At 33.8% G+C, this 22495-nt stretch overlaps 1 protein-coding gene across 2 annotated transcripts; it reads left to right on the top strand.

Moving 5' to 3' along the window:
* Window positions 1-1662: 1662 nt before the first annotated feature.
* LOC128597630 (complement factor H-related protein 2-like) lies at window positions 1663-22196 on the top strand. 2 transcript variants are annotated; one of them, XM_053608133.1, is made up of 7 exons: window positions 1665-1815; window positions 5791-5985; window positions 6964-7140; window positions 11340-11522; window positions 15747-15923; window positions 17762-17944; window positions 18679-22196. In XM_053608133.1, exons 1-7 carry the CDS (start codon window positions 1758-1760, stop codon window positions 18870-18872), a joined length of 1167 nt encoding a protein of 388 aa, XP_053464108.1. In that variant the 5' UTR covers window positions 1665-1757; the 3' UTR covers window positions 18873-22196. The 2 variants fall into 2 exon arrangements, with proteins under 2 accessions (XP_053464109.1, XP_053464108.1); XM_053608134.1 differs by lacking the exons at window positions 11340-11522; window positions 15747-15923 and having other exon boundaries at window positions 1663-1815.
* Window positions 22197-22495: the final 299 nt, after the last annotated feature.

The following is a 22495-nucleotide window of genomic DNA, read 5'->3' as shown; positions in this document are numbered from 1 at the left end:
ATCTTCATCAGCTTATTTCAAAATCGTAGGCCCCTCCAAAAATATTTCCATTGCCTGGTTTTGTTTTTGTTTTTTCCTGTGTATGAAGGATACTTTCTTGTTTCTTTCCATGTCTCATTATTATTATTGTTGTTGTTATTGAAATAGGATTTCTGCTGAAAATCTAAAATGCTGAAAAATTTACATAATATATGATGACAACTTAGAATTATGAATCCTCTACCATGTAAAGGCTTGTTGCTGCTGTTAGGGTTTTTTGTTTATTTGTTTAGTGACTTTGTCTGTAGGTTTTTTTTTTTTTTTTTTACCACTAAGTGTATGGATTTTGATTTCATTTCTCAGGTTTTATTTCCTTTCCTTTCCTTTTCTTTTCTCTCTCTCTTTTTCTTTCTTTCTTTCTTTTTTTTTTTTTTTTGATCTGGCTTTGTGGAGGTTATTCCTCAGTCAGCACAGCTTAGCAGTTAACCAATAATTGGTCAAAGGTTGTGTTTAAATACATTGAGTCAGGAAGCTTTTCACCCTTTGCCATTGGATCTGCATGTGATTTGAGAAATGCTTTCAAAATTCAGGGAATTTATAAGTCTATCCCACATTTAGCAGGAGTACTAGCTTACGGGGCCTACTATTGTTTCTCTGACTGAATACAAATAAGTGCTTATCTATTGACTCCTGGACCACCATAACTGTCATATTAAAGGCTCTCTCTCCAAATTCTTCTGTTAAATTTCTGGCTGGTTGGACAGACTGACTAGTATCCCCTAGAGATTTTAATCTTCCCTGATGTTTCCCACTTAATCTGCTTTTATTAAAGTGTCCTCCTTGGGTATGGACTTTTCTAAGTTTTAATGCCAGTTCCCTCCAGCAGGGCAGCAGAGCTGCCAGTTCACACCGACTGCCTGCCCACCCAGAGTGAAACTGAGCCATACAATTGGGCTGAGAAACAGGAAGGAATAAAAGTAGGCAGATTTTTTTTTTTTTAACTGAGATTTATGGAGATTTTGTTGAACAAACATCTCTCAACAGTATTTTGTTTGGCCAGTTTCTAGAGACTATAAATGGTTATTTAAAAAAATTGTATCCAGTTTTATTTCTGTCTTTTGTGAGGGAGATAATACACCAACATTCTCACATAGCCATTTTTAAAATCCCACCCTGACCAAAGGATTTTGAAATATAAATTATTAGTTCAAAAAGGTTTAAAAAAAAAACATGTGGCAAAATATATTCTTGAAACTTTATAATCTGTAAAAAGTACAAAAACTATGAATAAGTGATTTAATTCTTATTGCCAGTTTTCAGAGGAATGTATAAGTATAAAAGTGATAGTTTTGTATTAAAATGAGAACTGATTGACCTACACTAGCTTGTCTTTTGAAAGAGCTGACTTCATGGCTAGGAAGAAGAAGGGCTTCATCTTACGGCAGCCCCCCCACAACCCCGCACTGATCCATTTCTAAATATCCTGAACTTAGAGCCTCAGGGACTATAACAAGGATATTGGCCAGCTATTATTTTGCTCAAGAAAATATCAAGTGATGAATTCAAAGTACTAATATGAAAACACCAATAAGATCATAAGATCCTATTTAGTTACTTCACACAACTGTTGATGAACTTTGATGTTTACCAGAAGAACATTGCTAAACTAGCTTCCCGGTAGTAGGTAGTACACTGGAATTCATAGTCAGAAGTGCTTTTTAAAGCAACACTACTATTACTGGAGGAGTTTTAATCATATACAGTTGGGATTCTCTAGCATGTTGCTCTTAATCAACGTCATTCTAATCTCGTGGGTATCCATTGTTTGGGGACAAGGTGAGTAGAAAACACATCTGAATACGTGTGTTTAGTTTCTTTCTCAAATGTGTTCATTGGTCGTGTGCATATGTAAGTATATTTTTAATGAATTTATACATGAAAGCATTTTGAATGAGGGATCATAATATTATTTGTGAAAATATTTTCTAATATGCAAGTAAGGGGAAAATAGAATAAGATTAATTTCTCCTCTTGTTTAAGTTCCAAAGTGTGAATAGCCACCAAATATAGATATATAAAGCAATATCAAATGAAGAAAAATCGGCTATAATAACGTTAACAAAGTAAAGTGTCATACATGGGTCATTATAAAACTTTTGAGATACAGAAAAATCAAGAAATATAAGATCCTCCCGGATGAAAACAACGAAGCCCTTCCAGCAATAGCAATAAGCTAAGCAAGATGAAACTTGCATGGTGAATCAGGATGCTGTTGACTGTGTTTCTTGGGAGTGAAATAATGGACCATAACATAGTCTGTCTCAAAACTTTTGTAATGACCTATTTACAATTTTGCATAAATTCTTTGATGCCATCGACCAGAAAAAATCATCTCTAAAAAATTTAGCCACTTTCAAATATGTATAGAATTTAATTTCATAAATTTGATAATTTGTGATTTCAAATGTCCTTACAATAGGGAATTCTCCTATCAATCTATTCATTATTTAACAAAGGGATATATCTTTTAATAAAACAAAAGTATACATTTATTTTTATATGTAAACCAGTAAAATGCCAATAAATGGCTTTTTCTGGGCTTTTCAACACATTTTGAAAATGAAAAAAGAATATGACACTTCTTTCTTAACACTATAAACTATGTCTTGTGATATTTAAAAAACTGTCCCATCTTATATTGAAATAAAGTTGACCATCTGGAAACAATTGTAACCAAAACTCTAACAATGTCAAGTTTACTGTTAAGCTGTGTATGTAAATGGAGTTTCAATTGCTGTGCTTTACTCTGATTTCCAAGAACATATTTATTTTGCTGTTTTGTTGCTTGCAATTTTTCACACATCATTGAAGTTTTATTTAGACATTTTCTCTTCAGAACTGACATAAGGGAAAAATACGAATAATAAAAATGTTTTCCTTTTAGACAAAATACCGATACACACAATAATACGGATGAAACTCAAAATGATCACACTAAGTGAAACACGGTACACTTAGGCTACACTAATTAACAAAAATATGTCTTTTCTTTAATAATAAATTAACCTTAGCTTACTACAAACTTTTTACTTTATAAACATTTCAATTTTCTTGACTTTTGCTAGTATATTCTTAATTATTTACATTTTCTATTTTTTTTAAATTTCAGAGTATTATAGAGGTACACACATTTGGATTACAAATTCGCATTTGTACATTTTAGGTCAATGTTATAGGTGTGCCCTTCATCCAGAATATATGCGTTGCACCAGTGTGAGCATACCCTTCCTCTCTTCCCCGCATTCCCCTACTAGTTTTACTCCCATTGTGTGTACATGGGAGTAAAACTAGTGATAATCAACTAGTTCCAGTTTAGTATTGTACATGTGGTGTTTGTTTTTCCATTCTTGTAATACTTCACTTAGAAGACTGATCTCCAGTTCCACCCAGGTTGTCACAAAAGATACTAGATCATTTTTTTAATGCTAAGTAGTACTCCATGGTATACATAATATCACATTTTATTAATCCATCCACGTGTTGCCCTTGGATTGTTTCCACACCTTTCCAATTGTGAATTCTGCTGCTATAAATAGTCAAGTGCCTGGCCTGGCATTGTGGTGGGCACCTGTAATCCCAGCTACTTGGGAGGCTGAGGCCAGAGAATTGCTTAAGCCCTAGAGTTTGAGGTTGCTGTGAGCTGTGACACCATGGCACTCTACTGAGGGTGACATAGTGAGACTCCGTTGCAAAAAAACAAAAAACAAAACAAACAAAAACCCCAAAACAAACAAACAAAAATCAGAGAAGAAAAGAAAGGAAAAGAAAATTGAATATTCAAGTGCAAGGGTCTTTTTGACAAAACATCTTTTTTTCCTTTGTGTAAGTACCTTATAGTGGGATTGCTGGATCAAAAAATAAGTCCACTTTTCATTCTTTGAGATACCTCCATATGATTTTCCATAGAGGTTGTACTAATTTGCAATCCCATCAACAGTAAATGAATGCTTTTTCTCTGTATCCATCAGCATCTGTTGCTTTGGAACTTTTTGATATTAGCCATTTCCACTGGAGTTATGGGTTATCTCAGTGTGATTGTGATTTGCATTTCCCTGATGATTAGAGAGACAGAGGATTTTTTTCATTTTTTTTTTTTTTGGACTAACTTTATTCTGTTCATGTCTTTTGGCCACTTGTAATGAGGCAGTTTCATTTTTTTTCTTGCTGATTTGCTTGAGTTCTTTGTAGATTCTAGTTATTAGCCCTTTATTGAATGTGTAGTATGCAAATATTTTTTCGATTCTATAGGTTGTCTATGTACTTTATTGATTATATCCATAACTGTGCAGAAACTTTTTAGTTTGATCAGGTCTCATTTGTTTATTTTTGTTGTTGTTGCTATGATTACAATTGGGGTCTTCTTTATAAATTTTTTCCCTAGGACAATATCTATAAAAGTTTTCCAATACTTTCTTCTAGAATTCTCTTACATACTGGTATATAGGAAGTCTCTGTTCCTTCCCCTCAGTTTTGCTGTGAATCTAACTATTCCTAAAAAAACTAATAATATCTCTAAATTTACAAACACACAAAAAAGAGTATCAATGTATCAAGATTTCACACATATCCTGAATTGTTTTAAGATGGCTTGTACCATAGGGTACACAAATATATGCAAAAGTATCTAAGGGACATGTACACCAGAGTCCCTTAGTAAACAACAAGGATTGGTGCCAGGACCCTCCTCATCCTCAGCAGATATCAAAATCCAAAGATTTTTATAAAAATAGGATAGTATTTGCATGTAGCCCATGCGCAGTCTCCCATATACTTAAATTATCTCTGCATTACTCATTATACCTAACACAATGTAAATGCCATGCAAATAGCTGGTATACTTTTTTATTTTGTATTGTCACAGATTTTTTTAAATTTTTTCCTATTTTTGAGTATTGCTGATCCATCTATGTTGGTCCACATATGCAGAACCTGTGGATATGGAGGGTCTACTGTGTATATACTCCCATGTACACACACATTCATACACACTATGCTGAAAGATATAAGTACGTGAGAAATTTTGCTGTGACGTTGTCTTGGTCAGGTTTGTTCTTAGTGATACTTTGTACTCTCTAAATTATTTCTGATGAAACTACATTACCTTTGTAATAAAAAAATATTCCAAATGATGATATTGATAAAAAAAAGAAACTACTGATCCAATATCTTTATTGTATCAGAAAAAAAATAGGGCAGAGATTTTTGGTGGGGATTCATATCATGATTATCAATGAGAAGCACAGAGAAAATAAAGGAATTGAGACCAAAGCACAAGCTCTGTCATCCGTCTACCACAGTCTACCATCCCTCTCTCACACTTTCATCCCTCTATCACACTCTGTCATCCCTCTACCACACTCTATCATCCCTCCACCACACTGTCATCCCTCTACCACACTATGTAGTTCAGGGAGGTTTGTTCCTCGTACACTCTGTCTTGATTCTTAAATTGTTGTGTGGAGGCTTTCATCTTGAAAATATTGTAAAAGAGTTCATATTTCATTTAACTCCAACATGTAAATCTCATTTTCATTGACAGTAACCTTCTCAAATACTCTTATCCTCTTAATTAAAGATCTCTCTTTGTTCCTGGCTACTGATTATACTAGATATAAGCTAGATATACTAGATATAAGCTAAAAGCATTTAAGCAGAATGAAAGAAAAAATTATCAATGAGATGATTAAAATCTGATTTATTGATTCACTAATGTATGATAGTATTTTAATTCTTTAGTTTTATTTTTTCCAGTGGGATTATGTAATTCTCCAAAAATAAAACATGGTATTCTATATGAGGAAAACAAATATAAGCCACTTTTTCCAGCTTCTACGGGACAATTTTTCTATTACTCCTGTGAATATAGTTTTGTGTCTCCTTCAAAATCTTTCTGGACTCGTATAACGTGCACAGAAAAAGGATGGTCACCAACACCAAAGTGTCTCAGTGAGTAAATGCCCTTGTCATATGGCTATTAATTCAGTGCATACAGACGAATGTGTTAGGTGAGATGACAGGGTCTGGATAATCCCAGGTATGAGAATGAGAGGGGCCAGAAAAGATGGGAGATGTAGTCCTTTGTCTTATTTTGAATGCCTTTTATGAAAATCAAAAGAAAAATAGTCAACTTTCTTGTGTTATCTAGACGTACTCTACATATTAAAATATTTTAATTGAAAGTGCTGGCGATTAATGTATTTGGCTACTAATATTTGTTTTTTATTATTCCTAATATTCTTTTGGTCAAGTAGCAATCTGACCATATTTTTCCTTTAAAAAAAAAAGTCATTTTGGGGCATCTTCTCAGCATTAAATCTTCCAGTGCTTGAACAAGAAAGAAAAAAAAAGTCATTTTACATAAATGAAAGCGTGCATAAGTACCCACGTATAGACATGTATAAACAGCAGTAACCAGTAATTCTGCTTTTAATTTACTGTTATTTCAAATATTAAAAGGTAAGATTTAATATGTTTTGCTATCATATTTTTCATAAATCACTTCATTTTTCCTTTACATTGTGTATATATTATCTCTTCAATGAATGTAGAGAGCAGAACCAAATGATGATAGGTGTATTGAAACAGAAAAACAAGGGGAGACAGAACTGATGAGCCAGTAAAGGTGATAGGAATGGTTTTTCTCCTGTAAGTTACGTTTACTTGAGAATTAAGAGAGAAACAGACATATTAATGAACATCTTATACCTGGAAAAGTTTATAAACATAACATTTTTCTTACAAAAACAATGTTTCTTTGATATATACATACATAAACTTCACCTCACATATAGTAACATGTCTTCAATTTTTTAAAAAAGTTTTTACACTTTATTTCAGTTTTGAAAACTTTCTAATCTTTCTAAAATATAAAATGAATTTTCTTCCCACTTCCAACTTGAATATTAATCAATTTCTGGCCCTTAGGACTGTGTTTCTTCCCTTTTGTGGAAAATGGTCGTTCTGCTTCTTCAGGAAAAATACACCTGGAAGGTGACACTGTTCAAATTGCTTGTGATAAAGGCTACAGCCTTCAAAACAATGAGAACAACATTTCATGTACAGAAGGTGGCTGGTCCACTCCTCCAAAATGCAGTTCTATCAGTAAGTGAAATATTTTCTCTCAGATCCTGGTATCTTTTTTTTTTTTTTTTTTCCAGTGAAACATTTTTTTTTTTTTTTTTATTGTTGGGGATTCATTGAGGGTACAATAAGCCAGGTTACACTGATTGCAATTGTTAGGTAAAGTCCCTCTTGCAATCACATCTTGCCCCCATAAAGTGTGACACACACCAAGGCCCCGCCCACCTCCCTCCTTCCCTCTTTCTGTTCCCCCCCATAACCATAATTGTCATTAATTGTCCTCATATCAAAATTGAGTACATAGGATTCATGCTTCTCCATTCTTGTGATGCTTTACTAAGAATAATGTCTTCCACGTCCATCCAGGTTAATACGAAGGATGTAAAGTCTCCATTTTTTTTAATGGCTGAATAGTATTCCATGCTATACATATACCACAGCTTGTTAATCCATTCCTGGGTTGGTGGGCATTTAGGCTGTTTCCACATTTTGATGATTGTAAATTGAGCTGCAATAAACAGTCTAGTACAAGTGTCCTTATGATAAAAGGATTTCTTTCCTTCTGGGTAGATGCCCAGTAATGGGATTGCAGGATCAAATGGGAGGTCTAGCTTGAGTGCTTTGAGGTTTCTCCATACTTCCTTCCAGAAAGGTTGTACTAGTTTGCAGTCCCACCAGCAGTGTAAAAGTGTTCCCTTCTCTCCACATCCACGCCAGCATCTGCAGTTTTGAGATTTTGTGATGTGGGCCATTCTCACTGGGGTTAGATGATATCTCAGGATTGTTTTGATTTGCATTTCTCCAATATATAGAGATGATGAACATTTTTTCATGTGTTTGTTAGCCATTCCTCTGTCGTCTTTAGAGAAAGTTCTATTCATGTCTCTTGCCCATTGATATATGGGATTGTTGGCTTTTTTCATGTGGATTAATTTGAGTTCTCTATAGATCCTAGTTATCAAGCTTTTGTCTGATTGAAAATATGCAAATATCCTTTCCCATTGTGTAGGTTGTCTCTTTGCTTTGGTTATTGTCTCCTTAGCTGTACAGAAGCTTTTCAGTTTAATGAAGTCCCATTTGTTTATTTTTGTTGTTGTTGCAATTGCCATGGCAGTTTCTTCATGAAGTCTTTCCCCAGGCCAATATCTTCCAGTGTTTTTCCTATGCTTTCTTGGAGGATTTTTATTGTTTCATGCCTTAAGTTTAAGTCCTTTATCCATCTTGAATCAATTTTTGTGAGTGGGGAAAGGTGTGAGTCCAGTTTCAGTCTTTTACATGTGGACATCCAGTTCTCCCAACACCATTTATTGAATAGGGAGTCTTTTCCCCAAGGTATGTTCTTGTTTGGTTTATCAAAGATTAGGTGGTTGTAAGATGTTAGTTTCATTTCTTGGTTTTCAATTCGATTCCAAGTGTCTATGTCTCTGTTTTTGTGCCAGTACCATGCTGTCTTGAGCACTATGGCTTTGTAGTACAGACTAAAATCTGGTAGATCCTGGTATCTTTTATGATTATTTTTAAAGAAACAAATCTATTGTAAAGGGTTAAATATAGGTTTTGTCATGTATTTCTATCATTATCCATTCAATTTTTAGTTCTCATTGAGTCTAATTGTGTTTGCAAGTAGCATAATTTCCCTACCTATATAAATCAAATGTATGTAACAAGTAAAAATATTAGAGAATAATTCACCTGGAAGTTACCACTTTATGTTAAAGTAACATCCATTTATAGTTTATGATTATCAAATTAGTTGACAACAAATGTAGCTATTTTTTTTTTTTCAAAACAATTTATCTCTGTTATTCTACCCAGTAAATTCTAGCCACCATAGTCTCCAGAACTCTGACCTTACTGTTCTCAACTAAGGAACATGGCTCTGCCTAGGTTCTACCTTCCTACACACAGTCTGGAAAGTATCTCCCACCTGGGACCACAATACACTATTTTTTGGCATTTGGAGGCTTTAGGGTCTTTTTTTTGGTCGGGGAGACAGAGTCTCACTATGTCGCCCCTGGTAGAATGCTGTCGTGTCACAGCTCACAGCAACCCCCAACTCTTGGGCTTAAGTGATTCTCTTGTCTCTGTCTCCTAAATAGCTGGGACTACAGGCACCTGCCACAGCGCCCGGCTATTTGTTGTTGTTGTTGTAGTTGTCATTGTTGCAGGCCCGGAGTGGGTTCGAACCCACCAGCTCTGGTATAGGTGGCTGGCTCCCTAGCCACTGAGCTATAGGCACCAAGCCTTTAGGGTCTTTTTTGTTTCCTTTTCTCCATCATCATAGTCTTGTGATACCTAGTTTTCTGTGTTCTAGAAATATATTTCATACGATTTTCTAACTTATTTTTAGTGATACCATTTAATCCATGGTATTAAGAAATAGTCTCCAGTACTCTTTTTAAAATTTTTATTTTATCATACATTATAATATATCTTGAAGTTTTTAAATTTGGACTTCTAAAAAACAGCATCTTTTACAATAGCCTGACTTGAGATAGTTTTTCAAAAACCAGTTATGTCATGATCACTCTCAAAAAACCAGGGCTTAATCAAGACTAACATTTACAAAAAAAAAAAGAACAAATTTATTAACTTCATACTGAAAAGTCTAGTGAATAGAAAGACTTAGGATTTATAGGCTTCCATTATGTTATAAATATTTCTGTGTCCTCTCCATGTCATGAACAAGCTATCTTCATTTTGTGGGATAACAGCTGTTGTATTTTATCATATTTTAGAAGCTTGATAAGTTAATTTAGGCTAGCTTTTATCTTTACAAGCTGGCTCCTGTGTCTATTTTGTAAGACTCCACTGGCCTTTGAACAATTCTTTTGCTTTGTAACACAAAAAAATATGGAAGGCTTAAACACATTTTCCCTGCTCCAGAACTGGAATCAACTACTCTACAATGAGTCCTGGCTCTATTTAGAAGGTAATGGTATTTATAAACTAAGTTGCCAAAATTAACCTGTTTCAAAATTTAGCACATTTTATTTATTAAGACAAAGAACATAATATTAACATATATTATGTTATAATATTAACATATTATTAAAGTTCTCAGAGCCTTGCTGTCTTCCTTTATGCCTGTTGCTATCTATTCACCAAACACAGCATAACATACTGACATTCTCAGAGTGGCAGTAGGTGGTCAGGGTCTCCCAAGTGGGAGTATTCAGCAGAACACTGTGTAACCAGGGTTGAATCATGTTGAATTGTGTTGAATCGTAGATCAAGAACACCATGGAGAGTCGGCAACTAAACTCTAGCCCTGGCTCTGAGAAATGTCGCCTCTGTGCCCCATGAGTAAATGATTTCACCTATTTAAGGCCATTCTTCTACTAAATGAGAATGTGAAACCAGTAGGTTCCTTTCACATTCACCTTTAACAATGATTCAACCTTAAATGTTTTTAATTTAAATTCCTGAATTGTTGTAAATAAAAACAAAAGACTTTCTCTGTTTGCCCCTAAGGGGACCAGGAGTAGAGTTGGGGGGCATAGGGTCCCAGAAAGAAAGGAGGCCAGTCCAGGGATTGGGAAGGCTTAATTAGCAGAGAAAGGAAAGAAAATACAGAGTGGGGACTGATCAGGAGTCAGTTCAGCTCTCACACAGTTTCAAGGGGCTTTTATTATCCTTATCAGTAGGTTGACTGTGGGAGCGTTGGTTCCCACAGGAAGTCATTCCTTCTGCAGAGGAACTAAGTCTTGCACTCAGAGCAAATCTATGAGTTACTCTCTTAATTGGCCACCAGCCGTGGCCAGAATAAAAGTTACTGTTCTGTTGCTTCCCAGGAACACCAGCCTTGACGCATTCCAGGAGTTGGGATGTGGGTTTGCTGAGATCATGCAGTTTGGTTTCTGGCCTGCTTTTTTCCACCTGTCTTCCAAAATGGCGGTACTCTTGCCAGGGCCGTGAGAATTTCTTCCCCTCAGTCTTACCTATCTATCGATTCAGCATATTTGCACTAACACATTTCTTAACCCTTGAATACTGCAACACAAACATATTTCTTAATGGTGTATGTGTGATTTCAGTAAGAAAGAAAGAAGAGCTGAAAAAAAGTAATAGTTTATACAATTAAAATTTCTTCCTCTATTTCTTTCCCCAGAAATCACAAAAAGGTTGGTATTATATAAAGTGGTCGGTTTCGATTTGCCTTATTTAAACCTGTATTCAGATGTGTTCTCTCAATAAATCAAATCAATGATGTTTTTTAGATTCTAACGGAAAATGTGGGACCCCTCCACCTATTGCAAATGGAGACATTACTTCATTCCCATTAGCAGTCTATGCTCCAGGTTCATCAGTTGAATATCAGTGTCAGAACTTATATCAGCTTCAGGGTAACCGGCGAATAACATGTAGTCATGGACAGTGGTCAGAACCACCAAAATGCTTATGTAAGTACTTTTATATTCTCATGGATCTTAGAAAAGTCTGTGTATAAGTATCAAATGTTGTTATTTATAATAGAACTTAAATATTCTATTTAATTCCAAATAAACACACAGCCATCCTGCTAAATGCTTGTCTACCAAATATTTATATGTGAGAAGTACATTATAGAAAATTCTGTTTTATTTTTATATTTATTTTAAAACGTTGTGTTGGCAAATTATATATATATATTCATGGTTTAAGATGTGATAATTTGATATATATAATACAATAATCAAATTCATTAACACAGTCATCATTATGCATAGTTACTATGATGCACGTGTGCGTGTGTGTGTGTTGTAGGACACTTAAAATCTGCTCTCTTACCAAATTTCAAGTTAAAAATAAAGCATTATTAACTATAGATCTCATGCTATAAATTAGATCCCCAGATCTTATTCATCTTATTACTGAATGTTTGTACCATTTGACCAAAAGCTTGGTCAAACAAAAACATTGATGGTAGGTTACAAAATGCTAGGCTTTTAATATAATTGATGTTATGAATCTTTGTTAATACCGAATATCACACATTAAACATAGAACCTCATTTATATATCATTTACCATTTTAACTTTCATCGGATATTTTTACAGAGTTGTTTTGGAAAGAGTTTTGAGAAAGAATTCTTCAACACTGCTAAAATTTTTATATTGATTTTTTCTATTCTACATGCATGTATAATATCAGAAGAAATCGTGGAAAAATATAACATAACATTAAGGTGGTGAGACAGAGAAAAGCTTTACTCCAGATCAGGTGAAGAAGTTGAATTTATGTGTAAACCTGGGTATCGTCAAGTAACATCTCAACCATTTTGAACAATGTGTCAGGATGGGAAACTGACGTATCCCAGTCGTAGGAAGGCCCTGACTAACATTTATTATCCTTATAAAAATGCACTTTATGAGATCTTGATTTTATATTTCAAGTATTGTTTAACTCATTTTTATTCATAAATAAGAATTTTTGCCATTTGAGATGATGTAATTACAATCTGAGAAGTGTGCCTCACTTCTTAAAAGTGCCATATTAAAACTTGGCAAAAAAAGTGCTCTGTATTCAATTTACAAAATATCCGTGTCAGAAAATTGTACACAATTATGTTAGAGGCCATTATGTCTATTACCTTCCAAAATATCTCTGAGTAAATGAAAAAGATATTGTTGTCTCTGCCTTTGAAATTGTATCACTTCATAAACACGTAAAAATCAACCTAAATCATAACTTATATTAGCAATAAAATCATAACTTATATTAGCAATAAGATATGTCATTACTCATTATTAATGAATAAATTCACAAAAATGATGAAATGTATAAACTATTACAAGACATCCTAGCACACTTAAAAATCAAACTAATCATAAAGAGGAGTTAAAGTTTAATTGTGTATATTGCTATTATACTGACAAAGTGGTAAAAATCCTCTATCAGTTATAAACACATCCACATGTGTGCACACACGCACACAGAATACTCTGCGACCTGAATTAATGTTTACCAAAAAAAAAAAAAAGTTGGCAGGAAATCCAGTAAAATAAGTAAAATTCTGTATCATGTTCAAAAATAATAGCAGTTAGAGTTGTTGTTTAACTCCTTTACATATACTAGTGTTCTCTAATTTTCTAATTTTAACATATAGGATTTTTGAACAACTGGAATCATTTATTTTAAAATAAAGATGTGTATAGAGAAAGGCAATTCAAATTGAGAGCTCTAAAGACCTCACTGGTCATGACCTTAAGGTTGAATAACATTTTTAAAAATTTTGGTTAGAAGAGTTTTGAAAATCTCAATAATGAGATTCTGAAGTGTAATTTTTTATATCTATTCATTTCAAACAAAATTACTTGACATCATTTTTGATCATAAACATCTTCAATTTATAAAAGATGTGAATCTTTCATGTGAAAATCAAGGTATAAAAAATAAGGTTAAAATATTTTAGTGTAAGTTATTATTTCTTATTGTAGAAGTATTTAACTTATTTACTAAGGCTGTCCCCATGTTAGTGATCCTTATAGATAAATTGGTTGAGTTGAGAAAAGTCAGATTTCACGAATTGAAAGCATATTTGTTACAATCAGCAAGTTATCTTTGCAGTTATGTTAACAATTATGAATACATTTATAGGACATTTGGGCAATTTGTAATAAATTACAGTTAAGTGAGTGGTTTATGAAAAACAGAAATTTATTTTGCAGAGTTATAGAGGCCGGGATGTTCAAGATTAGGATGCTAGCTGAACCGATATCTGCTAAGGGTTCTCTATTTCTAATCCGTTATCTCAGTTCCCAGAATACAGCAGGCCCCTGCTCACGAATGTCATTGTTATTCTGCCTTCTGTCAATGTAGCAACTATCTCTCCGTAAATATACTTTCTAATATGTTTTAAATAATTATTATAAGTAATGTATTTGTCAGACACAAGAAATAGAAACACAGTGGCTTGTATGGGCAAAAATAAATCTGAATATGAAAAATGGAATCTTTATCACTACAACTAGCAATATCTCTTCAGACTTTTGATATCATTCCCATATTTTGTTGTCAAAAAATTTAAAATAAGTTTATGTAATTAACTCAAAACTAATAAATGTATTTGTCAAGTTAGAAGAACTTGGTATTCATTGGTTCTACATGTATCTAACTATTATTTTAGTACATAATTATTGTATATGATGTCTTTTTAAGGATTTACTAAACAAATACTTGTACATATTTTCTTTCTTTGAGTAAAGGATTATCTTGGTTTTCCCAGATTTGGTAATGTTGTACTTATAGGATGCAAGAAGGAGTCATATAGGTCATGAAAATAATTGATTTACAAATGTACAACAAATTACCAATTAGGTGGCTCCAACATGTATTAAGAATAGGTGGATGGGAAATATAGCATGCAGAGGTACTTTGATGAACTTTTAAATTTATTCATTGAAGTGTCTTGACCAATGAAACATAGACTGTCTCTAACATCATTTCAAAATGGATATAGATTAATTTTTTTTAGACCAGGATAAAGTAGGTTTACACCTAAAAATAAAAGGATGGAACTGAGTATCCAATGCTCAATCTTAATGCCCAGTAGTTCTCAGTATAGTCCTAGGAACAGAAGCATCATCGCCTTCTGCAAAATTGTTAAAACGGAAATGAAGAATCATGGGCTCATTCTGGATCTACTGAACGAAAAACTCTAAGTATGGCATCCTGAAACTATTGTTACCAAGTTCTCCAGAGAATTCTATGCACATGAAACTCTCTGATGGATTATAAATCATTCAGCAGAAATACTCTTAAACTTTGGGAATTAAATTATTAAATGTTTTTATAATTATAGACTTGTTTTTCAGTTATTTGTTCACATCTCCAGTTTAGATTCTATGATCGATCACTTTTTTTCTTCTTTGAACTAAGGTATTCTTCAAGGTATGTTTTTTTTTTTTGTTTGTTTGTTTTTTTTTTTGTGTAGAGACAGAGTCTCATTATACCACCCTCGGTAGAGTGCCGTGGCGTCACACGGCTCACAGCAACCTCCAGCTCTTGGGCTTACGCGATTCTCTTGCCTCAGCCTCCCGAGTAGCTGGGACTACAGGCCCGCGCCACAAAGCCCGGCTATTTTTTTGTTGCAGTTTGGCCGGGGCCGGGTCTGAACCCGCCACCCTCGGTATATGGGGCCGGCGCCCCACTCACTGAGCCACAGTCAAGGTATGTTTTTAATCATTGACTTATTTTCTGAGAAAATGGCTCAATGTGTTTGTTTTTAAGAGGCTAAAGTTACATTTAATAAACAGATGATTGCAAACTAAAATCTTATGCCAAATAATCTAGTTATTTTGATTTATTTGCATTTCATAAATTCTTATTAAATTTATAGGACTTGTAATAGTTATTTAACCAAAACTCACAAGGAAATGTCCGGGAAAACTTTCATTTTCACTGATCATCAAAAGGAAAAAACAAAAAGTCCTTCAATGTTCTAATTAAGGAAGGAGAAGGGGTGTAAAAACATAAAACCTTATACATAAAATACTGTTTTTTCTCCTTTTCCTCAACATTACATGTGAATTTATTTAAATTAGCAAAGCCTTTTATGAGAGATAATTTATTGACTTAAAAATCCCCCATGAAATGCATTTGCTCAAAATGAACACTATGTAGAAATAATATTTCTTTCTATTCAGACAGCTCCTGTGCGAATCCACCCACAGTGGAAAATGCTAAAATAATGACAAGACAGAGGATTAGGTATCCAAATGGTGAGAGGGTGCGTTACAAATGTAATGAACCTTTTAAAATGTTTGGGGAAGTAGAAGTAGTGTGTCTAAACGGAACCTGGACAGAACCACCTCAATGCAAAGGTAGGATATTACATTTCCCCAGAATATCTATCAGGGGTAAAATATGTTGATATCGATAAAATTCATAATTCATGTAGATAATTCATCTAGAATATATTTTTCAAATACAATTAAAGTGATGGCATTTAAAATTTAATTTTTTGTGAATTCAACCAAATTACAAAGTATTTTATTTCCAAGAAAGATTCATTCAACTAGAGTAAAGGAATAATTGGATTGAAATAAATTCTTATCTTAGGCATTAAGACATTCAGATATTTCCTGAGCAATAAAAGTATAAAAAACACATTATGTACAGTTGACAGCCCTAAGTGATCACCATTTTTAAGTGTATAACAAATAGACAGATGAAGAATGATCCTAGAATGTTATGTACACTTGGGCATCTTCAGCATATAGAGTATATTTAAAGACATGTGACTTACTGAGCCCTTCCTGGGAACCACTACATTTTTAAAAAGAAGTCTTAGGACATAGTCTAGGGCACTTTAATATTTGGTGTTAAGGAATATGGAATCCAACAAAGGAAATTTGATATTATCCACTTTTACTTTTTTAAAAAGTACGTTTTTCCTGGTATTTTTTTATCATCCCTTTACTTAGAATACACACGCTTTTATGTTGAAATGAGTTTAATGTAGACAGCACATAGTTGGGTCTTATTTCCATATCACTTTGTCTTTTCACTTGTGTCTTGAGAACATTCACGTTTAAAGTGATTATCCATGTGTTAGGATTTATGTATGTCTTTTTGTTTGTGTGTGTTTTCTCTCACACACAGTCCTGTTTCCCTATTTCTCCATTCCTTTTGGGAACACTTTTAAAGAATCTTACATTTACTCATGTTTGTTAATTTTAAGTATATCTCTACGGTTTGTTTTATTCCTTTTTAAAAAATATTGCTATAGATATTATATATGTAACTTCTTACTCTCTGCCAGTATTGACATCTTATCTTTCAAGAAAATTAGGGAAACCGTACTTTCATTTAGATTGTGTTGAATATTAATGTCTTTTGTATTTCTTGTCCCTACATTGAGCACCATATTAAATGAAATAAGTTTGCTTCAAACAGCAAACATAATTGAAAAAAATTATGCGGGTGGCCATTGGCTTCTTATTATGCTTTCCTGTAGGAGGCAAGATATTGCTAGGAAAAAGGAAGGCTGGTCTTGTCTGGCTGCTTCTAATCTGAGCATTTGGCTAAATAGAATGGGCTCCTCTTGGCATAACACACTGTTTTGTCTTTTCTGGCGTCTGGAAATCTCTCACCAGAAAGCATTCTCTACATCTTTCAGCATCTTCTTATGTGGTTTTCTTTTTTTTTTTTTGTTTTTTGTTTGTTTTTCATTATGTTCAGGAGTTTGAATTGTACTTAGTAGATGTACATTTTGTACATATTTTAAAGCCAACCATTCCTTTTACCTTTGATAGATTTGTATTCTTTTAAATTTTTCACAGAGCTAATGTTTCTTTTGTGATGAAAATAAAAAACACGAGAAAATAATGAGTAAAGATCCAATTAACTCTTCAGCATACTATATATTAAAAGAAGAGAATTTTTGTTTCAGTTATCTGTTCAGCACTTTTTCACTAAGAAAGATGTTTATTGGCCCTGGAATCCTACAAAGTAGACATATTTCTTAATGCTTTGTGTGTGCTTTTAGTGAAATAGAAAGAACAACATTTAAAAATGCAGCAATTTATATAATTAAAATTTCTTTCCCCAGAAATCACAAAAATGTTGATATTATATAAAGTGGTCAATTTCTATTTGCCTTATTTAAACCTGTATTTGGATGAGTTCTCTCAATAAATCAAACAAATGATTTTTTTAGATTCTAAAGGAAAATGTGGGACCCCTCCACCTATTGCAAATGGAGACATTACTTCATTCCCATTAGCAGTCTATGCTCCAGGTTCATCTGTTGAATATCAGTGCCAGAACTTATATCAACTTCAGGGTAACAGGCAAATAACATGTGGTAATGGACAGTGGTCAGAACCACCAAAATGCTTGGGTAAGTACTTTTATATTTTCATGGACCCTAGAAAAGTCTGTGTATAAGTATCAAATTTTGTTATTTATGATAGAATGGGAGAATTCTATTTCTTTGGGAGAAAGAAAAGAAACACACAGCCATCCTGCTGAATGCTTGCCTACCAAATATTTATATGTGAGAAGTATAGTATAGAGAATTCTGTTTTATTTTTATACTTATTTTAAAACTGAGTTGTCAAATAAAGAAATATATATATTCATGTTGTATGATGTGATGATTTGATATATATACATAATGCAAAATCAAGTAAATTAACACGAATCATCATTACCCATAGTTACTGTTAGGCATGTGTGTCTGTATGTGTTTTAAGAACACTTAAAATGCTCTTTTACCAAATTTCAAGTTAAAAATAAAGCATTATTAACTATACGTTGTGCTATACATTATATTCCAAGATCTTATTCACCTTGTCACTGAATGTTTGTACCATTTGACCAAGATTTTGTCTAACAAAAATATTGATGGTAGATTACAAAATGCCAGGCTCTTTATATAATTGATATTGTGAATCTTTGGTAATAATACCCAATATCGCACATTAAACATAGAACCTCATTTATATATCATTTACCATTTTAACTTTCATCAGATATTTTTACAGAGTTATTTTGGAAACGGTTTTGAGAAAGAATTCCTGAACCATTATATAACACTGCTAAATGTTTTCTATTCATTTTTTTCTATTCTAGATCCATGTATAATATTGGAAGAAATCATGGAAAAATATAACATAACATTAAGGTGGCGAGACAGAGGAAAGCTTTACTGCAAATCTGGTGAAGAGGTTGAATTTATGTGTAAATTTGGCTATCGCCCAGCAACATCTCACCCCTTTCGAGCAATGTGTCAGGATGGGGAACTGGTGTATCCCAGTTGTAGTTAAGTCCCTGACTAACATTTATTTCTCTTTTTAAAATGCACACCTTTACGACTTCTCAATTTTGTATAAGTATTTTTTAACTCGTTTTTATTCATAAATTAGAACTTTTGTCAATTTGAGTAATCACGAAGCATAATCTGAGGTCAGCACTGCACTTCTTAAAAGCATCATGAGAAAACTTATCAAACCAAAGTATATCTAATTAACACAATATCTATGGCAAGAAATTAGATGTAATTATTTCAGAGCCTATTTTTATCTATTACTCTCCTGAATATTTCAACGTTTCTATGTAGCTTCTGAGGCTCTCTGTTTCACAGTAAATGGAAAAATTATTGTTGTCTCTATTTTTGAAATTGTAACTCTTCACAAACATGTAAAAACCAAGCTAAGCCTTATATTAGTAATATATTAGTATTAAGATATGCCATTACTCCCTATTATTAATGAATAAATTCACAAAAATGATGAAATGTATGAACTTTTTAAGATGCCAGTCTAGCACACTTAATAAAGCAAACTAATCAGAAAGAAGAACTGAAGTTTAATTGAGTACAATACTACTACAACATTGACATTTAAAGTGATAAAAACCCTCTATCTGGTATAAACACACCCACATAAAAGCACACGGACACCCATACTCTTAAATTGGAACTACCCAATGAGCACACGTGGATACAGGGGGAAGTAAAACTCAGAGGAAATCAATCAGGAAGGAGTGGGGAGGACAGGAGAGGAAATAAACCTATATAAGGGGTCTTCTGAGCACTATTTAGGTGGTGGGCACACCTATAACCAGGACTCAAGCATTACAAAAGTCTATGTAACTTAAAACAGTGACCCCTTAACATTCCGAAATAAAAAAATATATAAAATTAAAAATAAGTAAATTAAAAAATAAATCAAACTAATCATAAAGAGGAATTAAAGTATAATTGGGTATATTAAAACATTGACATACAAAGTGATAGCAATTCTCCATCAGTGTGAAAGCACTCGCATGAACACAAGCACAGGTACACACACACTCTCAATACTTTGCAACCTGAATTAATGGTTTATAGAAAAAAGTTGGGAGGAAATCCAATAAAATAGGTAAAATTCTGTATTTTTGTGTAGAGATTATAAGGGTCAGAGTTGTTATTTAACTCTTTAACACATCTTGGTATTCTCTGATATTTCTAATTTTAACATATACTCCTTTTGAACTAGGAAAATCATTTATTTTAAAAGATGTCTAAAGGGCAAGGCAATTCAAGTTGAGAACTATAGAGACCTCACTGGTCATGATTGCAACATTGAATAACATTTTTACAATTTTTGGCCGGAAGAACTTTTGAAATTTCAAGATTAAGATTCCAAAATGTGGGCGGCGCCTGTGGCTCAGTCGGTAGGGCGCCGGCCCCATATACCGAGGGTGGCGGGTTCAAACCCAGCCCCGGCCAAACTGCAACAAAAAAAATAGCTGGGCATTGTGGCGGGCGCCTGTGGTCCCAGCTACTCGGGAGGCTGAGGCAAGAGAATCGCCCAAGCCCAGGAGTTGGGGGTTGCTGTGAGCTGTGTGAGGCCACGGCACTCTACCGAGGGCCATAAAGTGAGACCCTGTCTCTACAAAAAAAAGATTCCAAAATGTAATTTTGATGTTCAATCATTGCAAACAGCATTCATTAGTTGAAATTATTTTTGGCCAGAAACATTTTTAACTTCTAAAAGAAGTGACACTTTCATGTGAAAACGAAGATGTAAATAATAAGATAAAAATATTTTATCTTGACAACTTGTCTCTCATTGCAAAATATCAAGTGCAAAATATCCGAAGGCTGTCCCTTTGTTAGGGATCCTGATTTAGAGAAATTGAGTGTCCTGAGACAGTCAGAAATTTCACAAATTTAAAGAACATTTGTTATAATTGGCAAGTTATCTTTGTAGTTAATGTAACATTTATGAATATGCATATAGGACATTTGGGTCGCTATAAAAATTACCATAAATTGGATGTCTTATGAAAAACAGAAGTTTATTTTACACAGTTGTAGAGACTGGCAAGTCCCAGATAAAGATACTACATCTGATTTGATGTGTGGTGAGGGCTCTCCGATTCCTTCTCACTACTCCCTCACAATGTGGAAAGGGCAAACAAGTTCTATGAGGTTTTATTAGAAGGGCACTAATATGATCCAGGAGGGTGAAATCCTGGTAGGCTAATTACCTAAAAAGGCCTCACTTTTTAGAGACACAACCACCATGATGATTAGGATGCAACATACGAAATTTAGAGGGATACTAGTATTCAGACCATAGCATAGCATAATGTTAGAAAAAGATATCCCATGCAAATGGAAACCAGAAGAAAATAGGGGGTAGATATATGTCATTAGACCAAATGAAATTAAAGTCAAAATTGTTAGAAGAGACAAAATCATAAAATTTTAGTGTCATGGAAAGTTATTTTCAAAAAATAACGAGATGATTAGTTCTTGGATACAGTATCTTCTATAGTTCTCTTTCTGCTGACATGTGATAGGAAGAAATAAACTGATGTTGATACAATATTTAGTAAAATGATAAAACATGGTATACAGACTGCACATTGTGGAAACTTAAAAAATTTTTTTTTTATTTCAAATAATAAGGAGGAGCTGGATATGGTGGCTCACACCTGCAATCTTAGCACGCTGGAAGGGAAGCAATAATTTGAGTGCGGGAATTTGAGACTAGCCTGAGCAAGAACAAGACCTTGTTTCTATTAAAAATTGAAAAATTAGCCAGGCTGGTGCCTGTAGTTCCAGCTACTGGGAAGGCTGAGCAGAAGGATCACTTTAAACCAGGAGTTTGAGGTTGCTGTGAGCTAGGCTGATGCCATAGTACTCTTGGTCAGGGCAACAAAGTGAGGCTCTGATTAAAAAACAAAAACAAATTAAGGCTAAGTATAAATATTGTTACATGGCTTGAGTCAGGGCTATAAATGTGCTCTTCTTCATCTGAATAGTGTTCACTGTACATATAACGTAGGCTCCTCCCCACCCGCCGGGTGATTTCCAATGATTTTTACTTTCCTCTGTGCACTTGTGTGCCCACTGGTTTGTCCCAATTTGCCTGAGAGCACCTATGGTGTTTGTTTTTCTGTTCCAGAGATACTTGACTCTGGTGGGCAGTTCCTTCCAAATTGCTGCAAAAGGCATTAATTCAACTTTTTTACAAAATATGTATGCCATTTTGTTAATCCACTTATGAATTGATGGGCACTTGGGTTGATTCTATATCCTTGTTATTGTGAATTGTGCTGTGATAAATATTTGAGTAAAGGTGTCTTTTTTGATAAAATGTCTTCTTTTTTTTAGGGGTAGATACCTAGTAGTGTGATCACTGAATTGAATGGTAGGTCTACTTTTAGTCCTTTGAGGCCTCCCCATACTGTTTTTCATAGGGGTTTTACTAATTTGCAGTATCACTAGCAGTATACAAGTACTTCTTTCTCTCCGCTTCCATACTGGCATCAATCATTTTTGACCTTTTAATAAAAGCTTTTCTAACAGTATAAGGTAATACCTCACTGTGGTTTTAATTTGCATTCTCCTGATCAGTGATGTTCAGCATTTTTTCATTTGTTTGTTTTGGCCATT

The sequence above is a fragment of the Nycticebus coucang genome, chromosome 10 (genome assembly GCF_027406575.1).
Source record: "Nycticebus coucang isolate mNycCou1 chromosome 10, mNycCou1.pri, whole genome shotgun sequence".
Lineage (NCBI taxonomy): Eukaryota > Metazoa > Chordata > Mammalia > Primates > Lorisidae > Nycticebus > Nycticebus coucang.
The sequence above is the reverse complement of the archived record's forward strand: the minus strand, read 5'-3'. Positions and strand labels throughout refer to the sequence as shown.

Coding starts and splice junctions, on each gene's coding strand:
- LOC128597630 (XM_053608133.1), top strand. CDS start 1,758: ATGTTGCTCTTAATCAACGTCATTCTAATCTCGTGGGTATCCATTGTT. Junction 1,816..5,790: donor ATCCATTGTTTGGGGACAAG/GTGAGTAGAAAA, acceptor TATTTTTTCCAG/TGGGATTATGTAATTCTCCA. Junction 11,523..15,746: donor AGAACCACCAAAATGCTTAT/GTAAGTACTTTT, acceptor CTTTCTATTCAG/ACAGCTCCTGTGCGAATCCA.